This window comes from Danio rerio, chromosome 2 (genome assembly GCF_049306965.1).
Source record: "Danio rerio strain Tuebingen ecotype United States chromosome 2, GRCz12tu, whole genome shotgun sequence".
Classification (NCBI taxonomy): domain Eukaryota; kingdom Metazoa; phylum Chordata; class Actinopteri; order Cypriniformes; family Danionidae; genus Danio; species Danio rerio.
In genome coordinates this window covers 35,326,162-35,345,065 of record NC_133177.1, presented here as the reverse complement: position 1 = coordinate 35,345,065, position 18,904 = coordinate 35,326,162, and the positions used below count along the sequence as shown (strand labels likewise).

Below are 18,904 nucleotides of genomic sequence, written 5' to 3'. Positions count from 1 at the left end.
TTTTTTTAGGTCTGCTTGACATTTCTGTAGAAACTGTATGTTTGTTTGAGTATTGGTTGATAAATAGAAAACTCCAAAATACATTTTATAAACGTATATAAAAGAGATATAAACAAGTGTTTAAGACATTAATTTTGTTCAAAATAAATAGGAAAACGAGGGAAAAAAGTTACTATTCATTGACAAAGCTCTCAGTAAAACTGATGAAAGGGCATAGTTCATATTACTTTATGCATAAAAAAAAGTCATATTTTGGTTTTGGGAGTCTCCAACAACAATCTGATATGCATGCAAGGTCAAAAAACACTTTCATTGTCTTATAATATGCATTTATTTTTAACTAATTATCCCAACGACTCCTGTTTGATTTGTACAGCTATTCATTTGTTCCCAAAGCCCTCCTTAGCACGATGCTAATCTGTGCTGATTGGTCCGATGACCCAGTCTTTTGCGATTGGTCAACTGTGTATAGCATGAGACAGAGAGAAATGCCCAGCATGGCTTATCAACAGTTTTGAAGTAGTCAGAGTGTATGTGTGAGCCTAATGCCACCGGCATACTGCTCTATTCTTAACCATGACACACATTGAGTATTAAGATTTGTTACCCCGATTCATTTGAACCACTCTGAGTTGACTCCTTTATAGATGAATCAATAGTTTTAAACATAATGCACTTTCCGATTTAAGCTTTAGCTGGATATTTCACTTCACTTAGAGCTGTGTTACACACTGCATGGAAGGTCATTTTTAAAAACCCATATTAGGGGCTCTTTACAATGTTAATGCTGTTATTAGAGTTCTTATTAACACCATTATTGCATTTAAATTTGTTTTAGATATAGATGAATCTAACAATCTTCATCTCTCTTATCAGAAAAAGAAACAGTACGAGATTGACCTTCAGAGGTTCCTTGAAGTAAGTACAAGTCACAATAAACTCATACTATTAAAATGGAGACTGTTGAATTTCTGAATCTTTGTTCCTCTGCAGAGTCTCCCAGATGAGGAGAGAGAGCGAGTGATGGGAGAGGAGAAGCTGGGTGGCTCCAGGCTGAGCTTAGGGGGCGCAGGAAGCCCCCTAAGGGCCAAATCCCCATCTGCGAAGGTGGGCATCTGCAAGGTGTCCTTATTTATTTACCTGCATGCTATAATTCTCTGGTGTTATTATGTCTAAAACTGTCTGTTTTCAGAGTGCAGTAATGTTTTTTTGTTGTTGTTGTGCTGTAGGATCGGGTTCGTGACCCTGAGCTGGATCAGTGGGTGCATGGACTTTCAAAAGAGAAGCGAGACAGTAAGAAGAAAACACGGCTTCCTGAAACGCCTAAGACTCCAGAAGAGATGTGGCAGCAGAGCGTGATAGGAGACTATCTGGCTAAATACAGAGTAAGAGAGACTTGACTGAATCACAGAATGCTAAAGAAAGATGTAGTATTTATCTTAATCTTGCAGTGTTCTTGTTACACATTACATTTGCTGTACTAATAACAGTAAGTTATGCATAATTGCATGCAACTAAGTGTAAACCACATCTAATTACTACCCTAAAACTATTGTTAAGTACATGTTGTCAAATGGATAGTTCACCCAAAAATGAAAATATACAAGTGGTTTTAAACCGTTGAGTTCCTTTTTTTAGATGAACACAAAATACAATGTTTTGAAGATAGCTTAAAAGTTTCTTTCAGCTTCGATGTTTAAATACAGTCAAATCTATTTTATCTAGAATTTATTTATTTTTTTAAATCCATGCTTTTATTACGACTAGATTGGAGTATTGTAACTCCTTATACTTTGGGATTAGTCAGAAAACCTTATCTCATTTACAATTAGTTCAAAATATTGCTGCAAGGCTTTTACTAAGAAACATGACCACATCACACCAGTTTTAAGCTCTTTGCACTGGTTGCCTGTGCACTGTCGAGTCACTTTTGAAATTCTTTTCTTGGTTTTTAAATCTTTAAATGGCCTGGCACCTTCTTATTTGTCAGACATGTTAATTGAAAATCAGCCTGGTTGGTCTCTTCGGTCATCTAAACGGGGATTATTATGCATTCCTAAGTCGAGGCTGAAATGCAGAGCTGACCGTGCCTTCGCAGTAGCTGATCCTAGGTTGTGGAATGTTTTGCCCCTCTGTATTAGATCGGTTTCATCTCTGTCTTTTTTAAAATCTTGAAAACCTATCTTTTTGATTTTTCAGTTTATCAATGAAAATGATCTGTTTTAGCTATAATTTTATATTTTTCTCTGTTGTGATGTGTATTGTGCAGCACATTGGTCAACCTCTGGTTGTGTTTAATGGTGCTATATAAATAAAATTGACATTGACATTGAAAACCTGTAACCATTGACAATTATAGTAGATAAAACAAATACTATGGAGGTCACTGATTACATGTTTTCTCCAAAAATATATTCTTTTGTGTTCAACAGAAACAAGTGAAGAGTAGGTAAATGATGACAATTTTCATTTTTGAATTATCTGTGCCTTTACAGGGTGTCTGTGGGGTCTTAAGTCTTAAAGTCTTAAATTTCAAAAACAAAATTTTAGGCCTTAAAAAGTCCTAAATTCACTGAAATATTGTGTTGTAGGCCTTAAATCATTTTAAACAGGTCTTTATTTCCCTATGTCCAAGTAAAGCTACCCAATTTGGCCAACATTCAATCACCTAAAATCATTTCGAAACTTCTTTTTTATATTTAAGTTTTTTATTGCAAAGAGAGATAATTAGCAATAGCTGTTAGGAATTTTTACAGCAAAGTCTCCAAATTAAATTCCCTAATCAGGGAAAGAAAACTAAAACTAAAGCAACACATCCCTTTACATGATCTTCCATTAATACAAAAACTGTTAAAGAAATAAACAAGTCATTAGAAACAAGTGATCAGCAAAGTGTTTAGCCCTGTATAAGTCAAAGATTTTATTCATAATGGTCTTAAACAGGTCTTAAATTTGATTTGAAGAAACCTGCAGAAAAGCTGCTTTAAAGCAACATTATGTTTTTTGCTTACAGCTTCCCCCATGTTGTTTATAAGCTTAATATTTTTGCTACCAGTATTGTTAATACTGCAACTGAGATGTGTAAGCTTCCCTGTGGACAGAGCATTAAATGCAAATTTGTTGACTTTTAGTTGATAGAATGGGCACATTCAGAAACCTTATTTGGAGACCATGTCCACCAGCCCAGCAAAGAAGCCCATTTACCACATAAAATACTAATAACCTATATATCTGGCATTGAAATAAGTTTGTAAGACTGTAAAGTAACAGAGCATCTTTATTTTAATAACCGTTAAAAACATGAACTAGACCGAATGTAGGTCCATCTGATATTGATTCATGCTCAGGCTTTTGTCCGATTACTTTCTGACTGTATCTGAATTTGACCCCTGTACCATTAAATTGTGCACTATTTGAGGGAGCAACCATTTGTAGAGGTGTCTAAAATCATCATAGTGAACGTTCTGAAGTGCACTCAACCAATCCCATAATGCATTGCGATAACGAGTGTACAATTAAAGTGTGAGAATTCATTCAGTTAAGAGTTGTTCTACTAATGAAATCATTTTAGAGACCTTTTTAAGGTCTGAAAACTATATAGTGTTGCTTTAATTTTCTTATTATTAAGATTTTTTTGGACATTATTTTTACGTTACATTGTATTTTATATCTGCAGCCAAAAATGAGAGCTTTTCTCAAAACATATGCCATTGTTTGCTTCAATTCTAAAGTTTTGCTTTGAAAACTTTTAGCTTTTTTATTTCAAGAACCCTTGGTGCCGGAACGCTGTCCTTGTTTTGGTCATTTTAACCTGCCCAATGACAGTTTAGCCAATTATATTTCAGCACCCCGGGTTGCCTTGGTGGAAAACCGTGTGTTTCATTTATTCAATTAATTATTCATTCATTCATTTAGAAAGGCTCTGAAAGCATGCATCCATGACTGAAATGCGACCTCTGGTAGACAGTAGCAGACTCTGAAACAAAACGCAGATTCAGAGTTACACATGAGGTTATTAATTAGCAAACTACTTAATTTTTACGAGTGTAAACATTAGATGAGCAGGTTACATTGTAACCCTGTGTCCTAACAACATGCTTCGTGACTAGATATGCAGTGATAAGCAATTTATCAGTTTGCACTAGACGAAACACGACAGAAAAAAAGCCATTCAGAAGCAAAGAATATGCATGAAATTATAAGGTTTATAATCGAATTAATAAATATTTACCCTCTTTAACATTATTGAATGTACATGCTGAATCACTCATATGTGTTTATTTTATTTTCAAGATCTGAGGTGATCTAGTGCTGCTTTCAGTAGTATGGCAATAAATGTCATGTAAAATGGCATTCAAACTCACATTGTTAGCATTTAACACTGAATAAAGCACATGAGGTTTACCTGAGGTGATCATTGCTTTCTGTTGTTCCACTGTGAGAAATAGAAGCTGTTTCTAAAATATAAAGTCCAGGTGTTAGTAAGAACAATAACTTTTTTTAATATTAAAAATATTCCTTCTATCATGTGCTGTTGTTTTTATTTAGCAAACGACTTAAATCAATCACTCCTGGGGGGTATTCCAGAAAGCTGGGTTAACTTACCATCTGCTAAAACCTAAACTCTCGGTTGATTTACCCAAAACCTGCTTACCGCGAGTATGTTGGTTCCAAAACAGGTGACAAGAGTTAGTTAAATCAACCTCCTGAAGATAACCGCGGGTTAATGCGCGTGCACGGCACACACCTGAAGGCATTTTCAGTAGATCGCCGAATTCACGAGTCACCATAGAAAGTCACGGTGAGAAAAAAAGGGCAACGCACTTTACAAAGGCGAAGCTGGAGGTTTTAAACACAGAGATTACACATCTGCTTCAACGAAGGAAAGAAATATAGAATAAGAAATAGATAAGAAAATAAAAAATAAATAATAAGAAAATGTATTAGTTCATTAAATTACACATGCCACCCTCCATTTTATTGTAATGATAAATTAAACTACTCTTTAACATCCTTTTTGAGTATGTTGTGTAACCATTCATGCATTTATTTTTCTTGCCATTAATTTCTTAAGGCCACAATATGTGTATTGACTAATAAGGCTTATAGAAATTGTAATCTTTCTGGAGCTAGAACTCTGTCCAAAGTCATTAAACACAGAAACATTATCATAAAAGGTAATATTTAATTACTGGAGCTCTTTATTTAACACTCTAGAATATTCTTTCTGACATGCAGCTAATAGAAAGAGGCCTGTCTAACTGCTGTGTCCTATAATAAAGGCTTTTCAGTGGTTGAGTTTTTGACTTAAACCACACACTCTGTCACTGTTGTAAGTGATTGTTGTCAGATAGCTTTAGGTTCTTTTTATTTTGCATGCAGACGAAGTTCCTTCTGCCTCAACTAACAAGCAGTGTAAGAATTTTCTGCACTTTTCCATATTTGAATATTACTCTTGGATCACAAAATCTTTTATCTACATATTTAAATTCTAAAGTAGCTGTATAAGGTCCATCTTCAAAGATAAAGTCACATGAGCATCAACTTAAGGTGAGAAATGTATATGAAAAATATGTTGCACGTTGAAAGGTGTGTGTATAAAGCAGTGTACAAAATCATTCATTTTATTTCAGGAAATGAAGAAATGAACAGACCAAACTATTTGATTAAACATAGTTTTTTGATTAATTATATTTTTTAGCACTCTTCCATCTGTTTTGTCTGCTTGGGTCACTGAGATTTCCTCTGGGTCAGGCTGCAGGTAGGGTGTGTCATCGTATAAGGCAGAAAAGGGTATCTTTTGTCCTCCAGTAAGTAACAATGTAGTGCCCAGTAATGATCCTATTTTATAATACAAATATAATAAAAATAAACATTGTGTTAAGCAACATTTGCTTTATAGTTTTTTATTTTTTTTACTATATTTGTGGTATACACTTGAATCATTACTTCCTGAAAATCAGCCATTTAGCCTCAACATAGTGATGAGGTGGGGTGTGTGATGAGCTGGTAAGTGGAAGCAGTAATGAGTTTAATAGTTGAAACACCAAAAGATTAAGGATAGAAAATTAAGTTGTACCTGCACACTTATACTTTGGACAAATTTTATTTTATCAGTGTCCTTTAGTGACTGATGGAGCTTTAAAATCGGCTGCAATTAATGCACACAATAGCATTTAGAAACCCTGAAAAAAATATTATATTAAAAAATGTAGGTGTGTGTGTGTGCGTGAATGTATATATATAAGAATGACGTCCTACATCTAAAATTAAAGATATATTTTCCTACAAAAGACAAAGCTGCCACTTATAATATTATACAGAAAAATGTGAGGGTGCAGAAGGAGAGAAAAAACACAAGATCTGTAAGTGAGATTCGAACTCGCTCCGTTGTGCGCTCCGTTTTTCTTTATCGACGCACTGTCCACTACGCTATTGCCGTGCTCTGAATCATCTGTGTAATGATACGCAGTGATTTATGACCAAGGAACTGTACGAAAGTGTAAAAAACAGTTCAGTGCCAGGCATACTGTACAGGTGGTCCTACTGCCACATTGTACAGTTGCCTAAAATGCCCTGACGCGAATACAAAGAGCAGCACTGAATGTTTTTTATGGTAAGCGCAGACCCGCGGTTTGTCACATTTGATTTCAAAAAGGTTTGTTAAATACATTGACATTATGAATTTGTTTATGAAAAAAACTATGCACTTATAACCCTCTCACAACGAAAAAACTTGTATCTGTGTGTCCACATCCATAAATATTCCCATCAAAAGAGCACGCAATGCTCAGTAAACTCTCTAAAACAGACAAACTCTAAAACATAGCAACTTACTCTCTGAACATAACCTGCTCCGGAGCAGGTTATCTTCAGAGAGTAAGTTGCTATGGCTACTTAACATACCCAGAAGTTACCTTCGATTTTGGAACCAAAGTTGAGGTTATCCACCTACTTACTCTCAAACTTACCCGGGTATGTCACATAACCTGCTTTCTGGAACAGCCCCCTGTTCTCAATCTGGCAACCTGCACTTGCGTTTGTTTTGATCCAGGCGTGCAATACCTAGTTCAAGCACTGGGTGTCAAACTTACATACTGCACCTTTAGTTCCAACATAAAGTGCATTGTAATAGTCCAGACGAGAGCTGATAAAAGCATGAATGGCTTTCTCTAGAAATATCTTGACTTTGGAAAGAAGGTGAAGCTGGAAAAAGTTTGCCCTGATCACTGAATTTTAGTTTCAAGCTTTCTGAAAATTCAGTGTAGAATTGTGCATACATGAATCTGTGCGCGGAGCTAAACAGGCTGTGATGTGGATGTAGACACAGATCTTAGTTTAGTGTGATGAAATTGGAACAAACTTGTTGTTTTATTCTAATATGTAATGTTCTAAGACCTTAAAAATCATGGGAAATTTCGATATCTCAGTTTATGACTCCTTTAAACTCTTCACAGAGCGACCGGAAGAAAGCACAGAATGCAATGGACGCCGCTTGGAAGGCCATGGAAAAGAAGGAGAAGATTCCGTGGATCAAGAAAGCTGCAGAGGACCAGAAGCGATACGAGGTTCAGTACCGAACCGTGGTCAGTGACCAGACGTTTTGACCACTGTCTTCTCACCTGTGCTGAAGAAATGTCAAAATGTTGGTCACCCCTAACCAGAGTAGAGGCAGAGGGGTCTGCAATGGATGCTCATGTTTCACAATGTGTATATGCTCAGTTTGTGCTGTTGGTGGAGCTTGTACAGTATTACTGTTCAACGAGCATGACACCATCATTTCAGTGCTTTGTCACTTATTCTTGATAAATCTGACAACATTAGATATGTTCGCTCTTGCACTTGTATATATCTGTGTTGTGTAAACAAATCATTTGGTTAATCTGCTCATCTGTTGTCATGAGCATTTCGGCATGAATTATGTTTGGACTTGGCGTTAAGGAGGAATAAAGTCAGTTTTATTTTCATGTTCTTTCTTTTGTTTTTTATTGTGCAGAGGGAGCTGTTAGAGATGAGAACGGTTCTGTCAGGACAAGGACAGAGAAAACCCAAATTCGATGGCGAGCCTAAAAAGCCCCCTGTGTGAGTTTGCCATTTTTACTTTGCTGATTTCTAAGAGACACCTTCCTAGTTTAAAAACAAATACTGTTTCATCTGTTTCAGCACTCATTCCTCTTCTGTTCTTGACTCTCAGGAGCGGTTATCAAATGTTCTCTCAGGAACTCTTAACCAACGGCGAGCTGAATCACTTCAGCCTGAAGGAGCGCATGGTGGAGATTGGCAAACGGTGGCACAAACTTAGCCAAAGCCAGAAGGACAAATATAAAAAACAGGTGGAGGAACAACAGCTCGAGTACAAAGCTGAACTTGAAGCTTGGGTGAAGGTAGGAAGTTTTTTCAATCGTTCACATCTGTGGACAAAAATGTAGTAAAATTAAAGACGATTTTAGTTTATAAAGTATATACGAGACTGTTTGGTACACTTTTATGGCCGTTTTCACTGTCAAAAAGCGTACTGAATTGTACCGTACTACTTTTTCGGCACCCTTTTGAAAGGTTACCAAAAGGCGGAGCTAGACGCGCAGGTGAACGCTATTGATTTACAGAGATGGGTCACTCGCTCACGCAACGAGTTAGAATGAAAACAAAGGATCCGCCATGTTTTAAATACACACACAGCCAAGAGATTACAGCGGAATTATATAAACATATAATAATGAGCCATGGTCGACCCGGGCTCAAACAAACCTTGTCGTCGTCTTGATGAACAGCCATAAAGCCAAAAAGAAGAGCAGATTTACCCTGTGCCTTGTAGTTATTTACGAGCCAGTCTGAAGCAGGAGCGGTTTCACTTACCTGCTTGCGCATGCCGCATGTCTGTCATTTCAAATATAAACTTCTTGAGCTCATGATAATAACGTGTGCTTAATTATTGGCATGCTTTTGAAACGCAATCCTGTCAGAAACTGACAAACGCAAGAGTGGCACGCGAAAATACAATGGAGAAGCCGGAAAAAAAGGAGCACATTTTTTCAGCAAACGTTAACAAACAGCCATGTTTAACTATATCATCACCTTTTGGACTTATGAACCTTATGAACACACACACCTTATGAACTCGGAATGATAGAATTATTTTCTAACAAGAGGCTACATGTGCTGCTGAAGATTAAAGACACATATAAGAGGTTTTCACTGGCTATATTTTGTGTTGTTTTTGAACCTAAATAAGGACTAGATGTCTGCTTTTGTGTAGTTCTCTTGTATTTGTTAACATATCAGAGACTGTAAGGGTCTGTATGTGTTCATACATGTTGCATTTATTTATTTATATAATCACAGACGTTACAGTAGGCTATTTGGCACTGTCATTGATCTGCAGTTATAATCAACTCATGTTCATAGAAGAGTTAGTAATAAACTTTAATACAGAAGTATTTATGTGTATAAAGCATCTGTTTTGTGAGAAGTGCTTCTCATATGATATGTAAGCAACTCGTACAGCTTTACTTTAGACATTTTCTCGAGGGAGAATGGTGTTGACTGAAACTTTGTCGTACACAACGCCCAACAAAAGAGTACATTAGTACCCTTTAAGTAGTGGAAACACAAGCCTGATAAAGGTGACCTGTACCAACCCGTACTGTACCAGCCAGTGGAAACAAGTCAAAAGTGACATTGTATTAATATATTTAAAAATCTTAATAGAATTAGTTTAAACAGTCTTTGAGGGATGTGTCCAGATGGACCTAAAAATATAGGATTTTTTTCTACATACCTACATTACATCTAAAAAAACGAAATCCGTTTTTTGTTTTTTTTTACATGCGTCTTAGTCTGGACATTCTAGATTTCTCATTTATTATGCTTGATAATAGCATAAACATACCTTAGTGACTCTACTATGATTGATTTCATAATGCAGTAAAAAAAAAAATCATTCAAAAAAATTAAAATGAATAAAAGAAAACCTTTCTACATCTTTCTTTTAGATTTTTTTAACAGTGTAACACCTTATTTAACTACTGAGTAACATCAATTAATTACATGTGCTTACTATATGGTTAGAGTTAGAATTTGGGTTTGGTTTAGGGTTTGTTAAATGTAATTATGTATAATTAATTGTAATTGGTTAATAGGGCTGCACAATATATTGTTTGGGCATTGATATATGTGCACAATAGTCACATTGCAAGATTAGATTATTTATTAATATATAAAAGATGAATATATTATTCCAAGGCACTCAGAAAATGTGGAAAATTATGTTTGTTTTTAATTTTCCACATTTTTCGAGTGCCTTGGACTGATTTCTGTTGTTTGAGATTTTCTGTAATTTGAGATACCCCCTGGGTGCTTTTTGTTTGTTTGTTTTGGATAAAGATATTATTATTTTAAAATCATTTATACAAAGATAACCATGTTATTTTTTTTTTGTTTAATTTCTGTATCTGCACTGTTTATTTCACTTTACCTTTGCTCTGTCAAATCTTTCAATGCTTGTAAGCTATTATATTTTATGTAAATGCACTGCATAGAAAAACACTTGATCCTCCCAATCAATCTAAATGAATTAAATCTTTCCAAATCAAGCAATTTTTAAATCGATCTGGTAAAATTATATTCATGTCGCAATGTATATTGCAGAAAAACAAAACATTCAATGTCCGATTTATTTATTTGTATTTTTTTTTTCAAAATCATGCAGCTCTATTGTGTAATTATAGTAAGTACATGGAACGTGTAACAAGGACACCTTAAAATAAAACGCTACCTATATTTTTATACTTCATTGTACATCTTTTTTTATACTTTTAGCATTTTCTTAATTTTAGAAAAACTGCTTGTGCATTTATATAAAAAAACAGTATGTTCAAATACAGGTATGATATTAATTACAAACAATAACACAATAAGGTCATGTTAACCTCACATTACAATGATTAACATTGAACTTTAATTTTTGACAACATTTATTTACCTTTGTCAATGTTAGTTCATAAAAAAACAATCGTTCATTACTCGTTCATGAAAGGTCATGGTGAATTAATGTTTGCTTTAAGGCATGTACAACTAATGTCCTAATAAATCTAGAAATAAATATTAAAATTAATAAATTATTTTGAAGTATTACTGTATTTACCTCAGGCTAATAAAAGATAGCTTTCTGCAAACTAAAAAGTTTGAAATCTTCATTTGAAATATAAAAAGTGTATTAAATATATATTTATTTTTACTTAAAATAAATTGTCGACTAAAGCTGAAATATTTGAAAACGTGAATTCTTTAAAGAAATTAGTGTATGTTCAAAATATTCTTTCTTTGTCATCCATGACTTGATTACAAAAATAAATGTGTGACTAGAGTGAGTTTGAGTGTGTAGTGACATCTCTCCCTCTGTTTTTTCTTTCTTTTCTCTCTCCAAGTCACTATCCCCTCAGGAGCGTGCAGTTTATAAAGAGTTCTCCTCTACGGTAAGCAGTCCCAAACTTCATATTGGCTGCTGTCACTTGCGCTTTATAATGCAGAGCTCAGTATATTAGCATAACTTCTTACACAGTCGATCATGTAGCTGAGATTGTGATTTCCTCTTCTCTGTACCCAAACCCCCTGCACTGCATGGCAAGATTCGGCACTCTGATTGATTAGCTGATTGACTTTGCATGTAAAGGCTGATTCTGCCCATACAATCACATATGGCTCCATTATTTCCTTACTTCAGAATCTCATACACTACTGGTCAAAGATCAGTAAGATTTTTAAAAATGTTTTGGATAAAATGCCTGATCTGCTCACCAAGGCTGCATTTGTTCAATGAAAAATACGGTACAAATGTAACTGAAATGTTATTACAATTTAAAATAACTGTTTTCTTATTTAAATGCGCATCATTGGTTAAACCCGATACTGTTTCCATTGAACATTATATAGTCTTCAGTCACATGAACTTTAAGAAATCATTACTATACTGTTGTATTATATAAATATTACTCTTAGTCAATCATTTATAGTGAGTTTTATTATATATAGTTATCATTATAATATATAATTACTTATAATTTTCAATGTTTAATCAATCAATTTTAGAAATTTTATAATATTTTGCGTTCTTCGTGTCTCTAATATTTCTGTTAAACATTTAAATTTATCTTTGGTGTATTAAAGTAAACACCTTTTTTAATCTTACTTTTAAATGCTGCCATATAACACTTTCCACAACTATGAAGCTGCCCAACAGTTTACTACACTGATAATAGTCATATGATAATCATAAACCCTGATAATTATCACACGCCCGTAGACCCCCCCCCCCCCCACACACACACACACTGCCCCCAACCCCAACTGACAAAGTCCAGAATTTGATCCCAACATGATCTCATTTATCCCATTTTTGACTGCTATACCAACATCAATTGTGAAAATTATCAATAGAAAAAGGCTTTTAAGACCAATACAATTTTTAATTATTCAAGTGGTCAAATTGTGACCAAGAAAAGTTGAACAAGCCGGTCAGTTTGTTATTTGCCTTACTTACTTACATACGTATTACCAAATAAATGCAGCCCTGGTTAGCAGAATAGGCTTCTTTTTTTTTTTTAAATGTGCTGATCCCAATCTATTGAGCAGTAGTGCATGTATGTCAGCAAACTAACATGATTGAATGTATAATATACTTAAGGCTGTACTGTGGTGCGACTAATCATTACTCAAGCTTGAACGTCTGTGTTTTTTTTCCTGTGCTGCTCTGTCCTTGCACCCCCATCCCGTCCTCTCTCTGCCCTCACAGAAACGGCGAAGCACAACAAAAGCTCAAGGTCCCGGGGCCAAAGTGCGCGTCACCAAGGGGAAGGCGGTAGGTGCCAGAGCCGCAACAGTGGGTCCCGGGGGGGGCAAGCGTTCCATGGCGTACCGGGCCAAGGTAACGCCCGCTCTCTCTGGGCTAATCACCCACACAGTCTGTGGACTCTGTTTAAGGGTGTTGCATTGTATTTTAGTTTGCGGATTTCTGCTGAGAGTGTTTTTTGTGTAAATGTGCTGGTACACCGATACACCTGTGTAGCTGCCTGTTTGAGAGATGTGTGACTCTTGGTTTCCAGCAGGACACATCAGACTCCGATGACGACGACGAAAAAACAGACACTTCCGATTCGGAGGATGATGATGACGAGTCGTCTGGCAGCACGGATAGTTATGAGGATGACGAAGATGATGAGGTTAATGTTGCTTTGGTTTAAACTAGGGCTGGGCGATATCTTCAGTCTGGATTCATCTCAGTGCATCCAATTCTGCCAGTTTTTTATTAGTAATTAATACTTTTAAAATGACCACAGGACAGTTTTTTTATCATTATTTATCATCGTTATTAAAAAAAAACAAGACATCTAACAAGAGCATTTAAGTAAGAAGAAATGCAGAAATGGAATGAAATGTAAGCGAGCTATTTTTTTCCTGCTGTTTGAGCAACATTAAGGGCACAGATAGTAGGTTTGTTATATGGATGCAGTGAAATAAAAATTCTGGGCCAAAACTGATTTACCAGCATTTCCATTGGCAACAGTGGCACAACTGCAAGCATCAGCATGCAGGAGCTACTCTTGCACTTTCGTCGGCACAGCAACAAACTGTCTTTGCGAAGAACAAGCCATTGAAATGAATGGGTTTCATAGGTCAGTGCTTTCCGTGTTCGGTGTTGATGTCTTCGAGTACACAGTGACTTTTGCTGGAGAGAGAGTGAAACCAGCGCTTAACACTTGGCAGTGTGGTGCAGAATAGCATTCAGCTCTTATTTTTGGCCGTTTTTCTCTTTTGGCTCATTGATATTGATATTTTTGGCTGAATGATATTTAGTGGCCTAATGCAGTGTTTCTCGACCATGTTCCTGGAGGACCACTAGCTCTGCACATTTTCCATGTCTCCTTAACCAAACACACCTGATTCAGATCATCAGCTCATTAGCAGAGATTGAAAGACCTGAAAAGTATATGACAGACAAAGGAGACATCCAAAACATGCAGTGCTGGTGGTCTTCCAGGAACATGGTTGAAAAAACACTGGCCTACTGCACAGATCTAATATAATGCAACACTTCAGATTTCCTCCCTGCACATCTTAAGACATGTTAAGTTTTAACATAAATGTAGTTAATTATAATTATATTTGGTAATGTATTCAGAGAATTTAAAAGTTGGGAAATTGGATGCGTATCAGTATAGACTTATTTCAATGGGGTGACATCATTGGCCCATGAACATTTCCTGTTTGTTTTCAAACTATTTTATTACAAGAGGCAATTTAATCATAACGTAATGTTAAAACAGCTATCAAAACATTATTTATCAAAATGTGGCGCATTTTAGATTCTCAAAAGCTATAGAAATTAAAAGTGTAAAACAAGAATTATGTTAGGACCATTGTTTTTGTTTACACCCCTTAAAATGGTCTATATTAGGTCTGTGCAGTCATTCTATTCACCTTATTTTTCGCTGACGATTGGGCGCAGCCATTTGAATATTTTTTGACTCGAGACTTCCGGTCTTATTCACTTCCATTCATTTTTAGACATTAAAAACTGCTCGTTTCGCTGTTTGATGTTGCAAACTGATATTTTCTTATTATATTATTCTACTTGTTCTGTATAATCATGCAAATATTTGTTTGTAGAGCAAGTAGTTTGACGGTTTTCTGCCGTTTATTATTTCTAGTCATTTGTCCCATAGGCGATTGAATCGAAAGTTCTAAAACAATTGCTAAAATAGGTGCACTTCCGCATTTTAGAATAAGGTCAATAAACTTACACTACATAGAAAAAACATATAAATATTAATGTACAGTATGTGTCTATTTTTAGTATTTGTATCTTGATGAGACTAATATCTAACATCCCACAAACTAAAGAAAAACTTTAACTATTTAGAAACATCCTGCTCGTGATAGAGGTATGGGTTTATCAACTAGTTTTCCCACTATTTCCACTCAAACTGATACTGGCGAAATCAACACCATTTTTACTGTCATGCACTCTAAAATAAATCAGAATCGAGTCAGCCTGCAGAGCTGAAATTCACACGCTGTAAGCGGTAGACCAATCACAACACACTGGGTCAGTTCATCAGAGCTTTCAGAAAAGAGAGGTTTACAAAGAACAAATCTTCAAATTAATAATATTTCAAAGAGTCTCACAAGGTGACGAAGTGAGAAAATAAAAGTGTATTTTGATATTACACGAATGATAACCTTATGAAACAGACTTCCAAAACCAATTAACATAGACACTTTCCTAAATTAATGTTTTTTACAGTCAAAAAATGCAACTTACAGCAGATTGCTGTAACTTATTCACAAGTACAGCTTAGCTATGCTTATTTCCCCTCCTCTCTACACTGTAATTTTGACACAGTAGGACCTTTTTTTCAGGAAGATACTGAAATTTGTACATGTTTTCTATTATATTTGTCCTATTGTTTTAAATTTGCTACTTTGCTCCTATTCAATAATAGGGAAAAAATCATAGCTATATTCTGCGCCACAGCCATATCACAAGAAGGGCTGAGCCTGGTCAATACCTCGATGGGAGACCATAAGGTAAAAACTAGGTTGCTGTAGGAAGTAACGTTAGAGAGGCCAGCAGGGGGCGCTCAACCTGCAGTCTGTGTGAGTCCTAATACCCCAGTAAAAGTGAAGGAGACACCATACTGTCAGTGAGCGCCGTCTTTTGGACGAGACGTTAAACCGTGGTCCTGACTCTCTGTGGTCATTAAAAATCCCATGGCATGGTACTCGTAAAGAGTAGGGGTCTAACCCCAGTGTCCTGACCAAATTCCCTCCATTGGCTCTTACCCATCATGGCTTTTTAATCATTCCCATCCACTGAATTGGCTCTATCACTGTCCCTCCACTCCACCATTAGATGTGTGTGGTGAGCACAGTGGCGTCGTTGTCCTGTGGCTGCCATCGCATCATCAAAGTGGATGCTGCACACTGGTGGTGGTATGGAGAGACCCCCCTCATAATTAAGCGCTTTGGGTGTATGGCACCCTAACACATTACATTACACATTACATTCTAATATAAGTCATTAACCCAAAATAAAATTTCTCATTAAATACATGTTTTGCTCATATCGCCCATGCCTAGTTAAGATCTCAAGAATCTGTTCTGTTATTATTATCATTAGAGGTATTCATTTCGTTTTCCAACATTGATCCCCAATGCACAGAATGAAGAGGACGATGATGATGACCGATCAGACGGCTCCAGCAGCTCATCATCAGAAGACAGCAGCGACTCTGATTCAGACTAATCCGTCCCAGGCTCTCTCACAAGGGGGCTGTGCCGGACACACCCCCTAATCTAACACCCCTCCCAAAGGCAGAGAGGGTGTCCTGTAGCTGTGAGCTCACAGCATGCCCACCGTAATCTGGTTCCCTTTCTTTACAGGGCAAGAAACCACAAGATATGGTGGCCGACAGCTCTCCCCGTCATCATGTCCATACGACAGACTTAAAGTCAATTGGACGCCATGTTGTTTTCTTCTTTTCTTTTACAGGAGCTGTGTTACATGTTTGGTAATGGCATCAATTTTTATTGCCTTTATATAGGTGTGTTATTAAATAATCTGTGTTGGCTGTTTTGTTCTTTTTGTTTTAACTTGAAAATAATTTTCGGATTGAGCCGGTTGAGCTTTTGTACGTTTGGAAAGCATCAGGGTTGCTCGGAGGTGGACGTTCGGGATGAGAGACTTTGCAATGGAGATGAAATCCCCCTGTTCTCCTGTTTATATTTGTCCGCCTCAGAGAGTTGCCGGGGCTGTGAGGGCTATACCAGCTGCTCAAGACTTGTTTAAATCATTCTGTTGCAGATTTTGCGTAATAAATGCACTTTTTTCCTTCTTGTACTCAGTTGTGTCTTTTTAGATACATTGATGATACATAAACCGTTTTGCAAAGGGGTTTTTGTATGTGGATAAGAATTAAATCCATTTTTAGGGGATTTTTGATCAACAACTTTGAACCGTTACATGTCTCTAATGACTCTAAACCAACAAGGAAACATGCAGTAATAGATTCGTAAATTTAAAGAAAAAAGCTATCATAGTGTTTATATATACACAAGACAAAAGTTTGGGGTCAGTGGGATTTCTAAATGTTTTAAAATAAACTTCTCCTGCTCACCAAGGCTGCATTTATTTAATCAAAAATACAGTACAAACTGTAAAATGTTGTTGCACTATAAAATAACTGTTCAAAAGTAGTTTATCATTTAATTGAATAATTTATGCCTGTGATTTTAAAGAAGATTTTTTGGCTTCATTACTCTTCAGAGTCATATGATCCTTTAAAAATCACTCTAATATTTATTATTATTATTATTGTAGTTAATAATGGTAATAGTAGTAAAGCAATAATGACAAGTAATAATTTCATTTGAAACTGCAAACAATATAAGAAAGCAGTTATTTGAAATAATATAACTTTTTTTTACATTTAATAAGTACCACCTTGAACAGAATAATTTTCTTTAAAAGAAACATGAAAAAACTGACCCTATTTAGATTTAGATTTAAAAAAATAATAATTACAATACATATATTCAGATGATTTATATTTAATGCCTAACACTATTAATCCTCAAGAAATTGTCATTTAATTATTAACTTTTTATCAATATAATTACGCCAGTGCATCTTAATGAAAAAACAAACAAAAATTGCATTTGGAAACACAGATTCATGTTTATAATGGATATAATTAAACCAATATATTTTGTGACTATTAATATACATTTATAGAATAAATGTTTTAAACAATGATTCGGTTAGGCGTATTTTTATGTAAATGAAAAATTATTGGTTTAATAATATTTTACAGTTAAAGGTAGCCTAACAGTTGGGAGTTTTTTTATGATAACATGTCTACATGTTTTAGCTATTTTTGTTTAAAATTACACTAAATGAAACAGCCTATTTGTTGACACATGCACACACACATACATGTGTGTGTGTGTGTATATATATATATATATATATATATATATATATATATATACACACACACACAATTATTAATGTTTATTTTATTTCAAGTAACTTTATTTTGGATTAATGTTAAAACATTTAAACAACCCCCTCAGATGATCCTAATCAAGGGTTATTGCGCATTATCTTCAGTTGATCAGATCTGGATCTGGATGAGTGTTGATCTGGATGTTTCCTCAAAAAACGCCACTGTCATTTCCGTCCGCGAGGCTGATTTTAACGCCGCAGAACGCGCTGGTTTAGGGCCGCGGTATCAGGTTTCCATTTAAAAGTGAAGAGTTGCCAGTTCCTGCCATTAGTCGTGGTCCTGTGCAAGGATTCCCTCCTCCGGCCCCCTCCAAACTCACATGCCGGACTCCCGCTTCCTGTCCAGCAGCTCCAGATGGGGCAGATCAATGCGCGCATTCCTGCTCATTGTAACTGTAGCGGCATGTGATTTCAGCCCGTAATGTCCGCGCGCTGGACGGAGCACAATGCGCTGAATATGGTGCCACTCGGAAACACGGAGCTGTACGCACAATCTGCTTTGCAATTACTTTTTAATCTGTTAATACGGAGTGAAACCGCAGCTGTCTCGGTAAGTTATAATAAGGCGTGGCTATTTTTCCCTGAGTGGCTAAAAATTGTTTCGGACTAATATTATGCCTGGAGCAAATAGAAACTTTAGGAGAGAAGCGCTTTTTATTACTTAGAAAAAATGTGAATCAATTTAAATATTGACAAGTTTTCTTCTCAGGAAAATCCAGCTTAACTGGAAGTTTTGTTTTGGAACATGGTGGGTGGGTGGCTTCTTTTTTAAGGTTGCCATTTGTTGTAGGTAACATGCTTAAAAAAACAGCCTGACCAGATAGAGATTCTGGCTTTCTG

The 18,904-nt window shown here is 35.9% G+C and overlaps 2 protein-coding genes across 56 annotated transcripts in view; both read left to right on the top strand.

Moving 5' to 3' along the window:
• The window catches only part of ubtfl (upstream binding transcription factor, like), a 29,824-nt gene extending 12,927 nt beyond the window's left edge, over positions 1 to 16,897 (top strand). For 3 of the 50 annotated variants that reach the window (XM_068223456.1, XM_073914206.1, XM_073914210.1), the window contains exons 11-20: positions 877 to 918; positions 994 to 1,107; positions 1,230 to 1,385; positions 7,458 to 7,568; positions 7,997 to 8,082; positions 8,195 to 8,384; positions 11,427 to 11,474; positions 12,791 to 12,856; positions 13,104 to 13,217; positions 16,220 to 16,897. In XM_068223456.1, the coding sequence (XP_068079557.1) occupies positions 877 to 918; positions 994 to 1,107; positions 1,230 to 1,385; positions 7,458 to 7,568; positions 7,997 to 8,082; positions 8,195 to 8,384; positions 11,427 to 11,474; positions 12,791 to 12,856; positions 13,104 to 13,217; positions 16,220 to 16,303 (1,011 nt within the window). In that variant the 3' untranslated portion in view covers positions 16,304 to 16,897. 50 annotated transcript variants of the gene reach the window in all.
• Positions 16,898 to 18,331: 1,434 nt separating this feature from the next.
• Positions 18,332 to 18,904, top strand: part of asap1a (ArfGAP with SH3 domain, ankyrin repeat and PH domain 1a) — a 91,943-nt gene continuing 91,370 nt past the window's right edge. For all 6 annotated transcript variants that reach the window (XR_012384822.1, XR_012384819.1, XM_005163478.5 and 3 more), the window contains exon 1: positions 18,332 to 18,614. The gene's annotated coding sequence lies outside the window, so the exon portion shown is untranslated. The remainder of the gene's footprint in view (positions 18,615 to 18,904) is intronic.